This window comes from Lampetra planeri, chromosome 4 (genome assembly GCF_965212315.1).
Source record: "Lampetra planeri chromosome 4, kcLamPlan1.2.h2, whole genome shotgun sequence".
In the NCBI taxonomy this organism is placed as follows: domain Eukaryota; kingdom Metazoa; phylum Chordata; class Hyperoartia; order Petromyzontiformes; family Petromyzontidae; genus Lampetra; species Lampetra planeri.
The window spans coordinates 10755421-10773564 of NC_136110.1; the positions used below are offsets into that span (position 1 = coordinate 10755421).

The following is an 18144-nucleotide window of genomic DNA, read 5'->3' on the forward strand; positions in this document are numbered from 1 at the left end:
CGACGCTACACCGTGTAATTGGTATATCTTTGGAACACAACCGGTGCTGCATTCCATCTGGACCTTAAGCGGCGGGGAGGGACGCGTGCCGCGCGTGTGCTGGGGCCATGGCCGCGCATTCCCCACGCTCATTTTTCGAGACTTGCGCAAGGACAATAGAGGAAGCAGTGGGCGGCAGCAGCGGGGTGTGGCCCGCCACCACCGTCGAGGCGGCCTTGCCACGTCAGCCCCCCCACACACACACACCGTGCGCTTTTGTCACTGCGATGAGGATGGAGCGGGGGCGGCTGCGCCCAAGCCCCCCCGCAGGCTTCCAGCATGCCGAGCATGTGGCGTGAGCCGCCCCCCCCCCCACGCGCCCGGCCGCTGGCACACGCAGCCGTATTTTTAGTGTCTCCCGCGGCTGGTGCCGAAAGAGTCAACGCCTGCGTCTGGGCACAGGATGGGCGTGGAAAAGATAGGTCAGGTGGTTTGACGCACCTGCCGCTCAGCCAATTTATGTCTAGCCGACGGTTCAAATTCAGTGGGTGCCTTTAGGGAAATATATTACATCATTGTGCATGTAATGACATCATCATCATCATCGAGCTATTTTTGTCCTGGGATAAACTTAAATTAAAACCGCACAGAGATGTCTTGGCTTTGGCCATTTGGCAATGGACCCGACTTAAGAAAGCTTCCCGAGATCTTTCATGTACACACAAATTAACAGATATGTGGTTATTTTACACTTTTATGTGTTTGGCATGGAAAAGCAGTCACGGGCGCGCATGTTTTGAACTGTTGGAGCTCATCAGCTTGGTGCTGTACTTTGGCCAAATATACTTTCCAAGACACCTGGGTACAAGGTGTTTCCATTTATAAAGTGTGCTAGCTGCACAGCTGTTTCATGAGCCAGGTCCTTCTAAGTTTAACACGTAGGCTTTCGCGACCAATATTATTCATGATAAACGTTTTTGGGTTAGATTTGAGGCCTCAAATCGTTGCACCTGATGAGTTAAATGATGATGTCACCCTGCTACTGCTGCTCTATTTAAGACCGGGAGCAAGAGCAAAGTCTCGCCTTTCTGGCGAATTGCCCGATGATGCTGGATGCAATTACCAGCGAAACGTCGTACTCAAAAATTGTAAATGTTGTTGTTTCACTCTTCAACACACCGGTGGGCTAAAGTAGTGAACGATTTGTCTTTTGTCAACGAGACACTTTTTTCTGATTGGCCGTGTCGGGTGGTGGAGGGTTACGACACATTTATAAATAACGCGGCCAGCGCCTTCTGTTAGTGGAAAGGGGTGAGCGGTAGTGTCGCAATTAACATGCTGCGCTATAAACCCGGTGACCCGAGTTTGATTCCCGCTCACTGTCACCACCAGCGACGATTATCTGAACCGCTTATGGGCTTCCCCTAGGTCGACTCAGCCTCAAATGAGTGCCTGGTGCGGTGTGTAAACGTCGCTACTTGGGAGACATTGGCGGCTGGGCGTGGTGCTGGCCACCCACCCCCTGTGTGTGTCGTGCCGGCCTTCACAGGCGCTGCTACTCGCTAACAGCACTAGCCCCAACAGTCTGTTAAGGCTATACGGGGGATCTTTGTCTGTGTTAGTGAAATGGGCCTGTAATCTTAGGGAATATCTTTAGCTTAAAGTGCACATGGTTGCTCTGCACCCACGTAACCAGATTATAATACATTGGTTGTGACATTATTCTTGGCAGCATTAAATCCATTTCCCTTACACTTTCATGCCGTGTGCCTTGGCATCGTTGGTTCATAAGAACCGCCTTCTGATCATCGTCAGCACGTGCTCTTGAGAGCACACGTCGTGTGTTATTGCCTTTTTATAAAATACCGTGGAAAGTTTGTCAACTCGGATTTTAAAAATAGGAATGCCTGCTGTGTCATGGGAGAAGAGAGAGAGTGGAAAAGCTCTGCCAGTTCTGTTTCAGTGGCCAGGCCACGCTATGAGTTGGGCCATTCAGTTTTGGGACCTCGTTGTATGGGTATGGTCAACAGGCGCACGACTGGAAAAAGAAAACGAGAAGGGGAAACGAGTGGGGGGCGTGTGGGCGGCTGTGCCATTGGTAAGCGCAGACCTTTACCTAAAAAGTGCAGTGGCCGCAGAAAGGAAAGAAAACAACACAAAAAAATCCCACGTTTCCTGCACCGATAATCTCGGTGGCGCTGCCACCATATGTTAGCGTTCGGATGAAAATAGCAACGATTGGCGGCTAAATTTAACAATCCACAAAGATCGTACCATGAAGCATTTGCATTTTCAATGGGAACCTTGCTTGTTATAGGCACGCTGACTCTACGCTTTTGACGAGCGCACTGTATGAGTGTTTACATCCGTGTCTGTTTACTTTACAATTTAAAAAAATAGGAGGCAAAACCACTGAGCTATTAAATTTGTTTACTTGCATCTCATGTTAGATTATAATAAAAATGTACAGGTGTTTGTAGCATGGCAATTGCTTGCTCACACCACTGCTGGAGGAAGTGCCTCCACTAGAGGGAGCTCTGGAGAGCCCTTCTGGAGGTTTTTTTGGCCTCTTCTTCCATGCTGGTGGAAATTTTTCAAAAGAGGTGGAAATACCCACACTTTACCCCAGCGTACACTACCTGCCGATTGGCTAACTGCGGTGTACCCGTTTATATGGCTGAGTGGACAGAGGTGGGAGATTTAAGAAATGTTCACCATTGTTTCGACAGCATCTCCAGAAGATCTAGTATATAGTGAGTGGAAGCAAACAAAATAACACAGCCCTGAGTGAGCAGTGTTTATCTCCGCTGGCAGCCCTGAGCCACTGGTGGAAACTCCGCTTGCTTATGGTAGGCACCAGTATTTTAATTCCAAACATTCTTGACATTACAAAAAAAAAATCTGTACTTTTTTTTATCAACCATCGACGTTATGGTGGGGCCACGTTGATGCCTGTCAGGAATTCAAATTCTCAGTTTTGTTTTGTGAGTCAAGCAACCAGACCACAACACCAGCCCGGTACATGTTTCAAAATAAGTCCAAAGGTGACATTCATGTTATCAGTATGAGTATCTTTGAAAGTTACGTTTGTTAGGACTTATATTTTCGAAAGAGCGCTTAAGTTTTGTAATATCGGCTCAATTATATCATGCAAATCAAGGCGATGCTTTGATGCAAGCTTGAAATTAATCGGTTAAATCATATTTTATTTAGAACAAAAATCTTAAAATGCCTTATTGCTCAATAAATATGTTACATAATAAAGGCAATGTAAAACAATTATGTAGACGATTGTTATCACCCCAGAATTATTCAGAGTACAATCTATATAAAATTCCGACACAAAGTTAACTTGGCAAAATACGAATAATGTTAGTATGCATTGATAAATGACCTTTTGCTTGCATTAGCAGGGTTTGTCAACACGTTGTCTAAGTGCTCTGGTGGTTATAAAGTGATTATAAATATTACGTTGTGTATACAATATAGATTTCTGCATTATCAACATGACAATCATCGCTAATAATAGCATTCTCATCGTCGAATTATAAATATCATTTTAAATATTCTTCCATTTATTTTTGGCTCTTTGGAATAAAGGTTTTTGAAAAATCATGGAAAATATCATGTGTATGTTGCCCACAAATTGGAATGTGGTTATTGAGATATCAAGGAATTCTTCAACACCAATATGGAATTTTGGTTTTGAATAGCTGGACCGTTATAGATTTAATGGAATTCTTCTGTGGTCCGATGGATGTTGATTTTTTAAAAATAGAAACACAATTGAGAACTTCATGGAATTTCTCTGTTTCACTTGTTGGCGCGTGGAACACAATGACATTGATAAGGAATGTAATTTCAATGTGTGCTAGAGTACAGATCTGGTGCTAGTGGCATTGCATACATTAGACTGATTTTAGTAACATTTTTCCATCATTTGTGAATTGATGTACTGTATTCTATCATTTATTGTCACCTTAATATAACAGCATCTGATAATGGCAGAAGGATATGGTGATTGTGGTACCAATACGAGCTGCTCTTGTGGTGTAAAGTCAAGGGGGAATATGGTGTGGTGGCACAATACGGAAAGAATTAAAATTAGATGTGACAATAAGAAATAAATTTGCAGATAAAAATACACATCTCAGTACATTAACCTGTATTTAAAAACTACACCATTCAGAACGTTTGTATCAATTGTCGCGATTCGAAGCAAGAGTCAATATTAACACCGCCATGAATGGTTATGACTGTAGTGGCTGTAGGGGTTATGTGGACCTGTTACATACAGAATATATGCATACAAAAACATCCGTTCTTATATTTGCAATTGAATGCATGTCGTTTAAGAATGAATATTTTTTAAATCTATGAATTGTTCTGTTGTTGCTGAGTGTCAGGCACTACTCAATGATACCTATGGCCTCAGTGGTGAAACATTCCTCCATATGGCAACCACTTTTGACTTTGTGCAAGTTTCTACTTATTTTATAGACCTGGAAGGGATAATGGGATAAGTTGACCATCTCCCATACTGAAACGAGAGCTCTCAACCTTCCAATGTTTAGCCGGTTGCTCGAACCCACAGTATCACCCACAAGGTGTGTTGTTTTTAGACTAGGCATACTGGAATGGGCAAATATCTGAATGGGAGCTGAACCTTTGGTGGAGATAGTTGGCCAACAGTTACGGCTCGCCTTCATTCACTGCCTTTCTGAACACACAAGCAAAGTGGCAGCTTAACCATCCCGTAGCGTGAATTAGGAATAGCGTGCTTGAGGTACTAGGGCTGTGGTGTTGAATCACCTATTGCAGTGGCACGTACTGACACGTGCAGCTTTTCCACACGCTGGCCATTGCTATGAAGGAGCATACAGCACCACCGACCATAATGCAAACCACAGCATAAACCACATCCCAGAAAGAGTAAGGCAATTTTAAACACCTGTAGCAAACAATTACAATGGGGGGGTTTTTGTTTTGTTTGGGTCGTATTATTGACCTGAACACCTCCATGCAGCTGCTGAAAAGTAACCCAAACCCACATTTTTGTGGCTTGCTTTATACATTAAAAGCCCTTAGGCCTCATGAGTGATTAACCCAGTAGCGAGATGTGATTCCCGTGTTTGCGTGACAGTGTTGTTACAATTCGTCAATTTGGCGACTTCAGGTGTACGGATGTATGGTGGTTGATAATTACGCCTAATGGTTAATAACTATATGCCAATGAGCAAGTTAGTAACGGGCCGGCGATTTAATTTTCTAAGCGGTCGTTACTATCTCTCTAGGTAATTAAAGGTGCACACCTCTTTGCTGTAAAGTGGGTGTAAATAACCCCGTTCCATAATTCATGTGTGCTCATTAAATAATCCAAATCCCAAAATTATTCTCATTGTAACTGTGACAGTGCATCTCATTATCTCTTTCATAGTTGGCTACTTTGTTGATTTGATCGGGGTACAAATCCTTTCTCTAGTGGACATTAAAGAGTCCTTGGCTAACTTTCCCACTTGGTCAGATATTGAAATGCCAATGCTGAAATACCATGGGAACATTTGAGGATATTATCCTGGAAGCTTGGATCTCTGGGTATTTCTTCGGGCACTTTTAAGCAAATTATAATCTAGCGATTCATTTTATACGGTGCCGTTGATACAGCTTGGATCTCACGATCATCTCTGTGGAATGACAGACAAACTGGAAGGCTGCCAGGCAGTAAACCGGTGCCAACGATTTTCTCTGCAGTTCTCTAATTGTGATCGCGACAAACACTTACATCTCTGATTTTTTTTTGTCTTTTTATCATTAGGTGGAACGAGACTTTGAACGAGAATATGGAAAACTTCAACAGTGAGTAGAATAACGTTGCAGCGAGCCACATTCTTTCGCCGGTTTTAGTCACGGCACGGTTTTTGGGCCATTTATAATATTAATTGTTCTCAATAGCGGGTATTGCCGCGTGATTAATAGCACCATCTGCGAGGGTGATGTATGGCACGCTTGAGCAGGGGTCCCCTTTTGAAGACGAGCTCCGAAAAGTGCAAGCGAGCAGCTACCTTGGGTAAATAGTTTCGGATAAAATAAAGCGCACAAGCGCAAGGAATTATGAAGCAAGGTTCCAATGGCGCAACGTATTTTCAAAAGGGTAAATGGTTTTAGCCCAGTCAACCGTGCATATTAGTCACCAATGCAAAACACTGGAATGTCACTTGGGTTGCTGCTGAACAGTAGTGTTAGTGTGCTTGCCTGTTAGTTAGAGATGTGTGGAGGCTCAGGTAGCACACATTGACTGGTAGCCAGAGGATGTAATACTCAAATCAGGGACAACAAATAGAAAATATTTCCTTTGTTTCCCACCACGTGTTGGCGAACACTGTCAGTGAGGTTCCCCTGAAGTGATAATTTCCTTGTTTGTGTTGCGATGGTTTTTTCATACATCTGTAGTGGGCTCGAATTAGGCGCACACAACTTCTTGGGAGGTAGCACTATTTATTATTAACACAACGGCAACACTTAACATAGTGTGGTGACCACCGACCTATCCTCGCTAACACACACCATCACCGACTCTCGGACACAACTAGCGTGGCCCAGCCAGGAGGGCTACTGGATGGCCACGCTGACTTGAGGCTTGACTCTTCTTCACGAGGCGTCTTCATGCGGCATCTTCATCCCGGACACGAGCAGCCCCGAACCCGGGGCGGAGGCCGCTTACATGCGCCTCGGCGTGTCCAGGCCACACCCCGGCCACGCCCACCTTTGAGAACTCTGGAGAAGGCTCCTCTCCTGTCCACGTGGCCCCCCAAGGTGCCCCCGGGGCCCTTCGCCCCCACCTTGATCCGGTCACGTGTCCAGCCGAGTTCACTCAGAGTGCCACGGCCTGACACAACCCCCGGGGCACTCACCCACGACCTCCAGATCCCCTGAACCGGCCGTGACGTCATTCCCGCCCCCAGATGGGATGATGTCATGTGTGTGTAGACCCGCGTGGTAGTGACGCTCCCCCACATAGTGACGTCACACGTGTGTGTGTGTCCACATGGTAGTGACGCTACAAGTCACTACACATCTCTTTTTTTGGATTAACGTCAAATATTGTCACAGTTGTCCCATGAGTCGTGTGGAGCGGAGCAACGCGCGGCGTTCCAGTGCCAGGGAACGACCGCAGAGGATGAGACCCAAGAAGGCACCATGAGTCACTTTCGTAGGACTCTAAACATTAGACGACTGACCTTTATTTATATTGATGAGTGATTTGGCCGCACAGCAATCGTGTGTATTTTTACATTGTAAGCTGCAATCATTTGACTTGGCTGAATTAATTTGAAAACATCGTGATGGGTCTTGTGTTTGTTCAACAATTATATATATACAATTAACTCGCTACACTTAAGAAGCTGGTATAATCACAGCTAATACCTGCTTACGGGGCACAGGTTATGATGGTTGCCAACTCGGTGTTCTGACATGGGCATCATCTCTCTTAGCTCCCCAGCCACCTATTCTTTATATAGAACATTTAAAAACAGGTTTGGCAGTTGTCAATGGCTCTTAGCATCCAGATAATCACGAAGATGAATTTATGATGGGGTAGGAACATGTCTGTAGGGTGGAGGGGGGGAAGCACATTACACAGAGGTAGACACTGCAGTGGGCACCCAGAGGTCGGGAACCAAGGGAAAAAACTTACGTCCAGATGCTCGGATGCTGCAAGAGCAGACCTTGGAGGTCGAGCGTCAACTGTCCCTACAGTCACAGGAAACTAGCAGAAGCGTGGGAGTGTTGGTGCAGTGGTGTGGCATCCATGGCATTGGCTTTGATGACCTTTTGATCTTGCGAGAGGGTAGGGATTGGCTTGCGATGCTCATGCGTGCTCCTCCCTACCAACAGGCTGGATGAGCAAATTAAAAAGCTCTACAAAGACGTGAAAAAATGCGCGGAGGCAGACGGAGGTGAGACGGTGAAATGTGTATAAACGGAGTGTTGGGGATTTCCCTGTGTGACCCGAATCACCCTAATTGGTACACAGACGAACATACATTTTCTGTTGACTTAAATTGGGGATTACGGCAAACAAAAACCCTGCTCAAAATGCAGCTTAGATGCAATAATAGCATACTTGTGTGTAAGTGTTAATATATTCTATTATAAAGCCATTGTAAGATGCCAATTTCATTTTAGCCCTTAATGGGGTGGGAAAATTTTTGCTGTCAGTGTTGTGGAAAAACATATATATTTGTTAGTGATAAATCTGCTATTTTTTAAATTGAATGTAAAATGTTTATTCAATTTGCTTATTAAAGCAGCGGTTTTTATAACGTGACAAAAGTTTGGATTTCATGGGAAAACGGTTTATAATATGCACTAGCTTGTGTGCCCGTCCTAGGACGGAAGCTGTAATATTTACGAAAAAATTGAGCAGAGTATAATTGTATCTTGTGTAAATTTAATGGCAGTGAATCTTGCACGAAAGTTTGTCATCAAACACTTCACTGCAGTTCACTGTAGCACTGTATTAATGGCAGTGAATCTGGCACAAAACGAAGTCATCAAACACTTAACTGCATTTCAGTTAAGTGGGGGGGGGGGGGTGGTCCGGCATGTGGAGTGACGTCACGGGCGTTACACACAAACAGACATTCTTGGCTCATTATGGTAGTAATTTCTGGAATCCGTGAGAAACAATTTCGATACTGCCCAATCAGAGAGGTATGCTGTAAAGATTTAATGCATCTTGACTAAGAAGACACCTAGTACTACTCGTTATTGTCTTCAAGCATTTACACACTGTCTATTTCCACACACTATGCAAGTAAATTTCATTTCAAGATGTCAATAAGTCCCCCTGCTGAAACCAACAGTGGGGTGGCCCTCTTCTGTCGTTGGCACGAAGCCACTGGTGGAAATGTCACGTTCCCGTTGTGGGACCAGCCTCTTTCTTTCTCTTTCTCTGAGACGAGCAATAGTTCTCCAGACGTAGTGCTCATTGTATTCACCCCAAAAAATAATGAGCTCGGTTGACCTTTGACCAGCACAATAGAAAGTCAGGTGTTCTAAACGTAGCACCGCTGTGCCGGATCGAATTGAGCATGGAGCGTGTACCGCAAGGTTCATCTTCCCTTTTTTCCCCCTTTACTATTTTTTCTCTACTGCTTCTCTTTACTGCCTTCAATCTCAAATGGGTTCCTCTTTAAATACATTCATCTATACCGGACACGGTGATGCTTTGTATTGTGGTTCTGTTATTCAGTGTTGGCCTTGTTAAAAATCTAAGTAATATGAGCACATAGCGGATTATGCATTCAAGATAACAGCCTGCCGTCGTATATCGCAGTTTGGTTCCGGTTCGGTTTGGCAAACAGCTGTTGGAAAACCACCACGCTGGCTCTGCTCGGTTAGCACGGTCCATTTGCGTATGGTGTGAAAGAAGATCAGCAAGTTCAGCATATATATGTACAATGAGTGTTTGGACATTTGTCCTCTCTTACCACCCCCTAACATCCCGCTTCTCTCTTCTACCTCCGTGCCGTGACAGCCGTGTCAAAGTCCGCGCTCAAGATCACGGCCGACTTGCAGTCAAGCCAGTCGAGCCTCCAGGATGACGAGTTGGCGCGGGCCGTTGACGCTCTGGACCTGGCCTTCCGCCGAGTGGAAAACTACAACCAGGAGAAGGTCAGTACTGCCAGCTACCCCAGCGTACATACGCACGCACACAACACACGCGCTCTCTCCGCGTGTGTTGTGTGGCCTCGGGGCGGGCGCGTTCTCCGCTTGTTGCAGAAGTTCGAAGTTTTTCAAATCCAGCGGCCGTCCTGGTTATTATACCACAGGCATGATAACGGTAATAATACCACCACCACCACCACGTGCGACGTCTGATTCATAGTGGACATTAAAGAACCCTGACCCCGAAGTCATTCACAAGAGTAGGCTGTTGTGTGCTGGCATAGGGGTCCACATTTGTTGAACTTAAAATGACACCCCAAACTACTCTTTTGGGAATGCTCACAGCAATTATTGCCCCCCCCCCTATTGGGTAGACTATTTCTATGCTCCCCTTCTTCATCAGCCCACACTGTCAAACATGGTGAAGTATGGCCAAATGACCTCCTTAACCTGTATGGATTCGGGAGGCTCTCATCCAGTAGTAGATTGACAAAAAGGGCTGTACATGTATAAATGGAATATTTCCATAGAGCATAAATAGAGGTCTCGCTGCACGGACATCACGAACATGTGGCGAGTGTTTGCATCGTGGTTCTCTCGCTTTGTTGAGACCACCGGTGATGTGGGTTGATTCCAAGTTATGCACACCACTGGCAGAAAAAAAGCATTCCGTAATTGCCTTTGACTTTCTTTTGGTTGACTCGACCTAAAATAAGTACCTGTGGACAACATCAGCACTGGCCGTGCCACCTGCTGCTGTTCCATGTTCAACTTCGGCGATAGTGATCAATTACAGTGACTGCAGCAGGGGGTTTCATGTAGATGAGTGTAATATATCGGTACGTTTAAGGCCAATAACACTGGTCAACACACTTTTTCTGGCATAAGGTATTCCAACGGTTGTAAGGTAATTTTGGGGTGCTGATTCCAAATCTGGCATCAGTTTTTGTCTATCACATCAGGTTTTTGAGATATCAAATATTGCATTTTCAATCAAAACTGCAGAAGAAAAATATTAAATAAATGTGGATATCTACATAAAATTATATTATAAACACACTATCCGAAAAATACAGCACCATATTTTAGCACTAAAGCAGTCACTGACTCGCAACAACTTGCAATCATAAGTGACAGAGTTAATTTCGAGTAAAATAAATGAAAATGGGGTATGCCGATAGCATAAAAATGAGATGTGATAGAGCAAATCTGAGATCAGATTTGGAATCAGCACCCTGAAATTAGTCTAAAACATCTGCAAAAGTCCAGGCCAGAAAAAAACATTTTTTTGTTGACCAGTGTAATTCCATCTCATGTCTCCACTATTTGTGTGTTAACCGCCTGGCCACTGCCTTCCATCCGCATATATGTGTAGAGGTGGTGTGTGTATAGAAAAGTACTTGGTTATGAACGCCCCCCATGGTTTCAGTATAATAAATGGGGCCCGTACGCAAGTCCTTTCATCGTACGGCATTGCCACACCCCCCACCGCACCACGCCGTGTACATGTTGTTTTTAAGACTCACCGAGTCAGATCATGTGGCAACTAATTTGATTTTGGCTGTATCAAGACGCAAAGTGCATAGTTGCATTGCACAGTAAAACTTTGTTCTACAGAGTATTGTCCAGGGCAATAGTATCTCGCTTGCTGAAGTGCTGCATCCAGTGGAAATGTATCAAAGCAAGTCACGTGTTTTTCGATTGTACCCATTTCACTGCACAGTTAACAAAAAAACACATTCGTCAATAATACTGCTTTAAAATACAGTGAAACCTTGGATTGCGAGTAACTTCGTCTGCGGGTGTTTTGCAAGACGAGCAATTTTTTAAAATAAATAATAATTTGATAAACGAGCAATGTCTTGCAATACGATCAGTACGTACAGTATACGCTTTGTCTGCCGAGCGTCACGTGATCACAACTGAGCCAATGGTTCTTCTCTCGCTGCGTGATTGTGGGTAATCGTCTCCCATGCTCGGTCTCAGTCGGCGTGCCTCACTCGTATAGTCAACATCCGTGCGAGCGTATACTGATTACTACAGTACGTGTGTGTGCATAAAGCATTTTTTTTATTTTGTGTCCAAGTGTAGTGACTGTTCTTTAGTAACTGTACTGCAAGTGAAAGTCGTCCTACACAATAACCCTCCTCCTCCTCTCCTCTCTCTCGTCTCCCTCACACCAGCCACGATAAAATTTAATTAATACATTTGATTACTTTCTATTAAATTTAAATACAAATATAAAAGGTGTACAGTATTTTGTATTGATCATTTTTATATTAATATTTTTGGGTTGTGGAACAAATCATCTGAGTTTCCATTATTTCTTATGGGGAAATTCGCTTTGATATACGAGTGCTTCGGATTACGAGCACGTTTCCGGAACGAATTATGCTCCTCGCAATCCAAGGTTTCCCTGTACAGTGATACCTCGGTTCACGGACTTAATTCGTGAACTGACTCTGGTCGTGAACCGAATTGGTCGTGAACCGAGGCACATTTTCCCATAGGGTTCAATGTAAATCCGGTTAATCCGTTCTGACCTTATTTTTTTGGTTTTTGAAGCACAAAAATATGAAACAAATGACAATACACATTACTGTAGTACTGTACAGTATAGTAATGTATAAAGAGAGAACACTAACCTTGCTTGAGATGACTTCTGGCATGGAGGAAGGCAGGTGGGAGGCGGGTGGGAGACAGTAAGCACTCAAACGGGTGAACTGTACAATACAGTAAGTACAGTATTGTACAGTACAGTAGTACATTACAGTACTGTATGTGCTAAAAAGCACACCAAAAATCAAAGTCACTGAAAGTGTCTTCACAGTACTTCTTTCTGTGTCTTTGCGTCTCTCCACGATCTTCCTACAGGAAGTCACGACCATGTGACAGCCTGAAATTAGCATAAAAATGGCCGCGGCTCCTGTTCGTGAACTGGAGCATATTTTTATGAAATTTTCTGTTCGTGAACCGAGTTGTTCGTGAACCGAAGCGTTCGTGAACCGAGGTATCACTGTACATATAATCGACGTTTGGGGCAACGGCCCTTCTACAGTTGGATGATAGTCTGCTTTCACAATGACGAACCAGGGTTTCTAGAAATGTACATAAATTGACTTGATCATAAAAATCCGCCCCCGGTGAGTTTTTCAAACCAGGCAATGAGTTGATTATGTTCTCAATTGTAAGCTTAGATGAGGCTTACATGTGTTCAAATGATGTAACACAGCAGGTAGTGCATTCAAATTAATATGCCGATTTTGAAATGATATTGATGCAAAACACAACGTTTCAGCAGAAGTGATTACCATCTTTTAATGGGGTAAATTAGATGCAGTTGCTTTTTTGCTTAATACAAGAGCTAATGTTTCAGTAGCATTGTGTGAACACAAACCTCCTCTGCGTTGATGAAAATATAGTGTTGTGAAATTACACTAATATTACTGTAAAACCTAATGTAACAAACCACTCGCACACGCACAGATACTTTGCTTCGTAAGTGTCTCGAAGTAGTTTTCGTTAGGGAAAGAACGGTCGTCTTTCAAAATGACACCTAAGTCTAGCAGAGAACTTTAGGTTGTGTTCACAAAATTGTTTTTCATTGCTGCAACTCTCGCCGCAAGAATACGAACCATTAACATCGTCAAGTAGGAAATGATGATTGTGCAGAGCTACAATATTCCATTAATTTCGGTGAACGTGAAGGCGGTTAAGGAATAAGCAAGTGTGCGTGTGTTTAAAGCTTGAGTTGTTTTCCTATCTCGGTAGGAATGTTTGTGCTGTACTTGCTGGAAAAACCTACCAGGTGTGCTTCGATCAGGGTTTAACTATAGCCTGTGGTCTGTGTTGAGCGGTGGGTGGCCGTGAACCACATTTCCGTGCGTTTGTTGTTAATGCCAATTTATAAATCCTGTACACGATACCATGCCTTGTGGCCAGTGAAATTTTTTGGGGTGACCACCTTGTAACATGGGCTCTCGTTGCTTACATCGGTGAGGAGATGACGAGACATCAGCTTCATCTGCACATGCGTTTGCAAAATGCTTGGGTCTATGTAAACCTCTATCCATACAGAAATGAGGGAGGATTGGCAAATGTAATTTCACTACGTATTTATTTCTAGACTTGAAGCTTTCGTAAAGTCACGTAGGTAAAACATCAAAATTAATGAAAATAAAATAAAATAAAAACAAAAATCACGACGTTTCGGAGGCAACACAAGTCTCCGTCATCAGGTGGGACCGTCACAGCCGTATTTAACTATGTATCGATGTGGCATTGCTCAACTGGTTATCACAAAGATTTGTGATGGTGGTTTCGTTTAATCTTCCTCTTCCTCAGCTTGTTGTTCCAGCTCCATCAGCTCATTTGACCGGTCCTCACCATGGGACTTCAGCAACTCCACCACATTGTCCGACTCCTCCACATTGTCGAGCCCAGCTTCTTAGGCCAATCCCACGACGTCATGTTGAATTTCTGGCACTGTCTCCTCGAATGGCCTCGGAGTTTGTGACACATTCGGGCCAGATCTTACGACCCACACCATTCGTGTTTGACGCGTTTACTTCCTGCCACGACTCCTCAATGATGCCAGCGGCTGACGTGAAATTATCGCCACGTCAAAAGTCCTTTGCTGACTTTTCCCCGATGAGCTTGGAGGAGGTGTGGTGTGGATAATAAGGGAACGCAATTACCTTTTAAGTTTAATGTTTTGTCTTACTTTTTTTATATAAGCTTACAAGTTGGCGATAACTCTTAACTCTTTGATCCATAGGCTGCAGCAATGCAGTTGTGTTGGGTGGCAGAAAAAAAATACCTGAACACATTGTTTTTTTCATTTTCTTCACATCTGGGTAGAAATGCGACTTAAATTATTCTTGAAAAACTGCCATTGTCACCAAGGCTTTTTTGTTCGATCGCCAAATAACAGGGAGATGTTCTTTTGAAGAGCCTTTCGTAGCCCTCACTGTCTCCAAGTGGTAAATGAGCAAACCTGGAGAAGTCTTCTCTGGAAACAAACGTTCTTGCTAGCATTCGCTTCCAGTACAGCACATTCTAGAAGTTTTCCCTCATTAACTTGAATAGTTCTCTCGTGAGGTCTGGGGTAGACCAAGCATTCTGGAAATTTCGGCTGCCTTTTCACCTACTTCAAAACTTTTAAATCTTCTGATTTAACCTCTAGATTAATACTTTTCCTTTGCCTTTTGTTGCCAGAGGCACGCGCTATCATCGTTTTCTGTGAGTTTTGCACTCATCTTTCAAAGCCCTTTGCACCTTTTTTTCCTCCAACTATCGCCTAATGCTATACAATACACATTCTTACCTCACACGTGTGCAACGAACACGGAACATGGCGGGCTGGCATACGGAGACTGAGCACTTGGCGGAGGATTTTTGTTGGTACACAACTAATTAGTCAATTTTTTTTACCGCGTGCATTCCGAGTAAAAAAATTGCGCTAAATTTTTTTTTTACACAATTTTAACAAAATATATAATACTAAACGTTAAACTTCTAAGGAAATTATGTTCCATAATTCATTGGCAATGTGAATGCGAAACAACGTGCAATGAGGCAACCGACAGATTTCTGTATGAAAAAAGCAAGCAGAGACCTACACTAAGAATTACACCCAGAGACAGAAATGGTAACTCTGATCACAGAACAAATATAAATTACAGGTATCTTTTTGGCTGTGCAAAAAATAAATAGGGTGGTGAAATCAACTAACGTGTATCGTGGCATTGGATGGATGGCAATGACATGGGGAGGCCTTCATCCAACTGTGGATAGATAATGGTTGATAGTGATTACTTTGCATTCATGTTCGGGGTTACCAATCACATGGATGATTTGGCAGTTCTGCAAAGTTATTATGACAGTGTTTTTGAATTAAATACGGCCGATTGACATGCTAATCTCTAGCAATACAATGGCCGCCTCTTCAGCGCCGTAGTCGTGATGAAAATCAGGCTCTCCGATCTTACATTTACATGCAAATTACATCTCTAGCCCCGCAAACCTACCCTTGGGTTGCACCCATCCCAAACCTATATAACCTCTTGCTGCAGCAGCGCTGCCGCTATATTCCTCCTGCCTCAGAAGTTCGCCTTCTGTATTTTTTCACCTGAAGACGATGGCTTGTGTTGCGATCGAAACGTCGCGATTTTATTATTTTTCTATCTATGTGACTTGCCCGAAAGACCCAAAGAGTTTAAATATGGCCATTTGGTTCTATATGTGGGCAAATATACTTCGAATTATAGAGCTCTTAGGGTAAATTATATATTTTTACATTTTTTCCTTGCACCACTATCCATTAAACATTAGGAATACCAACGGCATGACTTCCGTGACAATAGTGGCGGAAGTTTAGCCGAATGCATGCAAATAACATGCTGAAGTGCACTGCAAATGCCCAAGGTTAACTAAAATGGTATTCTGGAATGCGTGTTTCGTTAATCGATACAACCCTTTTTAAATCGCTATGGGTGGCAGAGCTGCATTGCATTCTGGTTATATCATCGTACCTTTGTGGGTTTGTGATTGCGTCACCAGGTCCACAAGAGCAAACTCCACATTTAGTCACTCACTTGTGTAAATATGAAATAAACACAACAAGGCTCCCGGTGAATATTTCTACATCTTAAAACTTGCAGTCGGCTCTGCCTAGCTGTAAGTCACAACTTGCAAATGGACTTGGGCAATGATAAACATGTGCTCCCAATCATGTGATTATATATAATTATGGGATCATACCCTTACCAATGTCAACTCTAGATAATCGTTGTTGTCATCAACATCACTACAGTCGTCATCAATCAGGGATCGGCAAAATGTGTACGCACCTGTTGAGGCCATACCACTCGGTACAAGATCAACAATAATTGTTCCTTGGAAAGACTGGGGCACCACCGATGCCTCGGTTGTCAACTCTCTTCCACGTTGGCATGTCCTTCACGGTCATTGTCTGGCGTGTCAGTCTATATCACATTTGCCATCCTTCTGATCATGGCTTGTGCCCACCTTCTCTTCGACCATGCCCTGTAAGATAATGTTGGGTAAGTGTCTCCCCTTTTGTTGTCATGTGTCCAAGCCACTGGGGCGTTTCTTCGCTAGAGTCAACAGCGGTTCGTGTTCTCCCACCTTTCCTGCGGATCTCAGCTCGAGCTGATTGGTTTGTGCGATGAGCTGTGTATGATAATATTTGTCTACCTTTTTAATTACCGAAACTTTGTTGCAGATTTCATGACATTATAAAACAACATCTCAATTGCCCATGTTAATGGTTGTCCGATCCTGTTTTTAACATACAATTCACAGTGACAAGCCACAATACGATACAAATAATAGCTACATGGGCACATACATGTGTGTTTCACGATAAGTTTCTTTGGATTTATTTAGTTTCTTAACTGGACATCTATCAATTTGATCATTGACTGGTAGCTTAGTGTAGTCTGTAGAAATTTCAACTTCGGGATAATTGGAAACTTTAACAAAACCTCAACAGAAGTGGTCATAATGAGATCACAACAGTTGTCACTCTGTGGGTAGCTTGGCCCCTTCCATCAGAATAACCAATTGCCATTGTTTGGGTTCACTAGCAGAGATGAGGGCTACTTCATTGCTCATTTGAGCAGAGAGACATTTGACTTTCTTTGTTAGTATGTAGAAATTATTTTGCACCATACGTAGTCAACCGCGCTAATTCTAAATGCGGGGGAAGGACAACAAACTAAACACGAAAAACAGTTCTAAAGAAATGATTTTTCAATCTAGATGATTTAAATGTGCATAGCTCCAGTAGCTTCCTAATATCGGAAGGAAGAGCGTTCCAGATGGCCGCAGATCCGAAAGTGCGCGATGGAGTGACCGTCTTTGTTCAATGGCCACCAAAAAGCCGCTGCAAGGATGACTGGAGTTCGTGCGATGTCCTGAATGCCTTTGTGTAACACGTGTGCAGATCCGTATGCCTGTAAAAGCACACGCGAGAATTATTGTACAAATGCTAATTTACAGCTGGCAGCACTTGCTAAAGCTCGGTCTTTTCTCTCTATCAATTTCTAACACCTGTAGCTAATTTTAGGCGTTTCACTAAAATAATGAATTATAACAATTTCATTTTCAAAAACATACATATATATCGATGTGCCATAAATTGTGATTGAAGTCAACATGGATTAAATGTCACTTAGATAATTAAAGATGCCCCGTGAAGATAACCAAATAGTTTCATCTGGAATTAATGAAGTGTGCAGGGAGGCCTTTTCAGGTATTCACTCTGCTTGTGTTTTTTTCCGTTAATATTTCATTGGAATGGATTTATGCTTGAGATAAAGACACCTTTGTACATGTCAGAGTTACTGAATCGGTTCTGAGCCTTTCCTAGTCGAGCATGTTGTTGGCCTCACCGCCCCTCTCGTGCCCCGTTGCTTGCCTTCTTTGGCCGCTTGCTAACAAGTTGAGAGGGGGAGACAAACGTGACTG

At 43.4% G+C, this 18144-nt stretch overlaps 1 protein-coding gene across 1 annotated transcript in view; it reads left to right on the top strand.

The window, feature by feature from the left end:
* BIN3 (bridging integrator 3) overlaps nucleotides 1-18144 on the top strand; it is a 169558-nt gene that overhangs the window by 28701 nt on the left and 122713 nt on the right. Inside the window, exons 3-5 of the mRNA XM_078593240.1 lie at nucleotides 5795-5835; nucleotides 7876-7937; nucleotides 9521-9657. Of these exons, the coding sequence (XP_078449366.1) occupies nucleotides 5795-5835; nucleotides 7876-7937; nucleotides 9521-9657 (240 nt within the window). The remainder of the gene's footprint in view (nucleotides 1-5794; nucleotides 5836-7875; nucleotides 7938-9520; nucleotides 9658-18144) is intronic.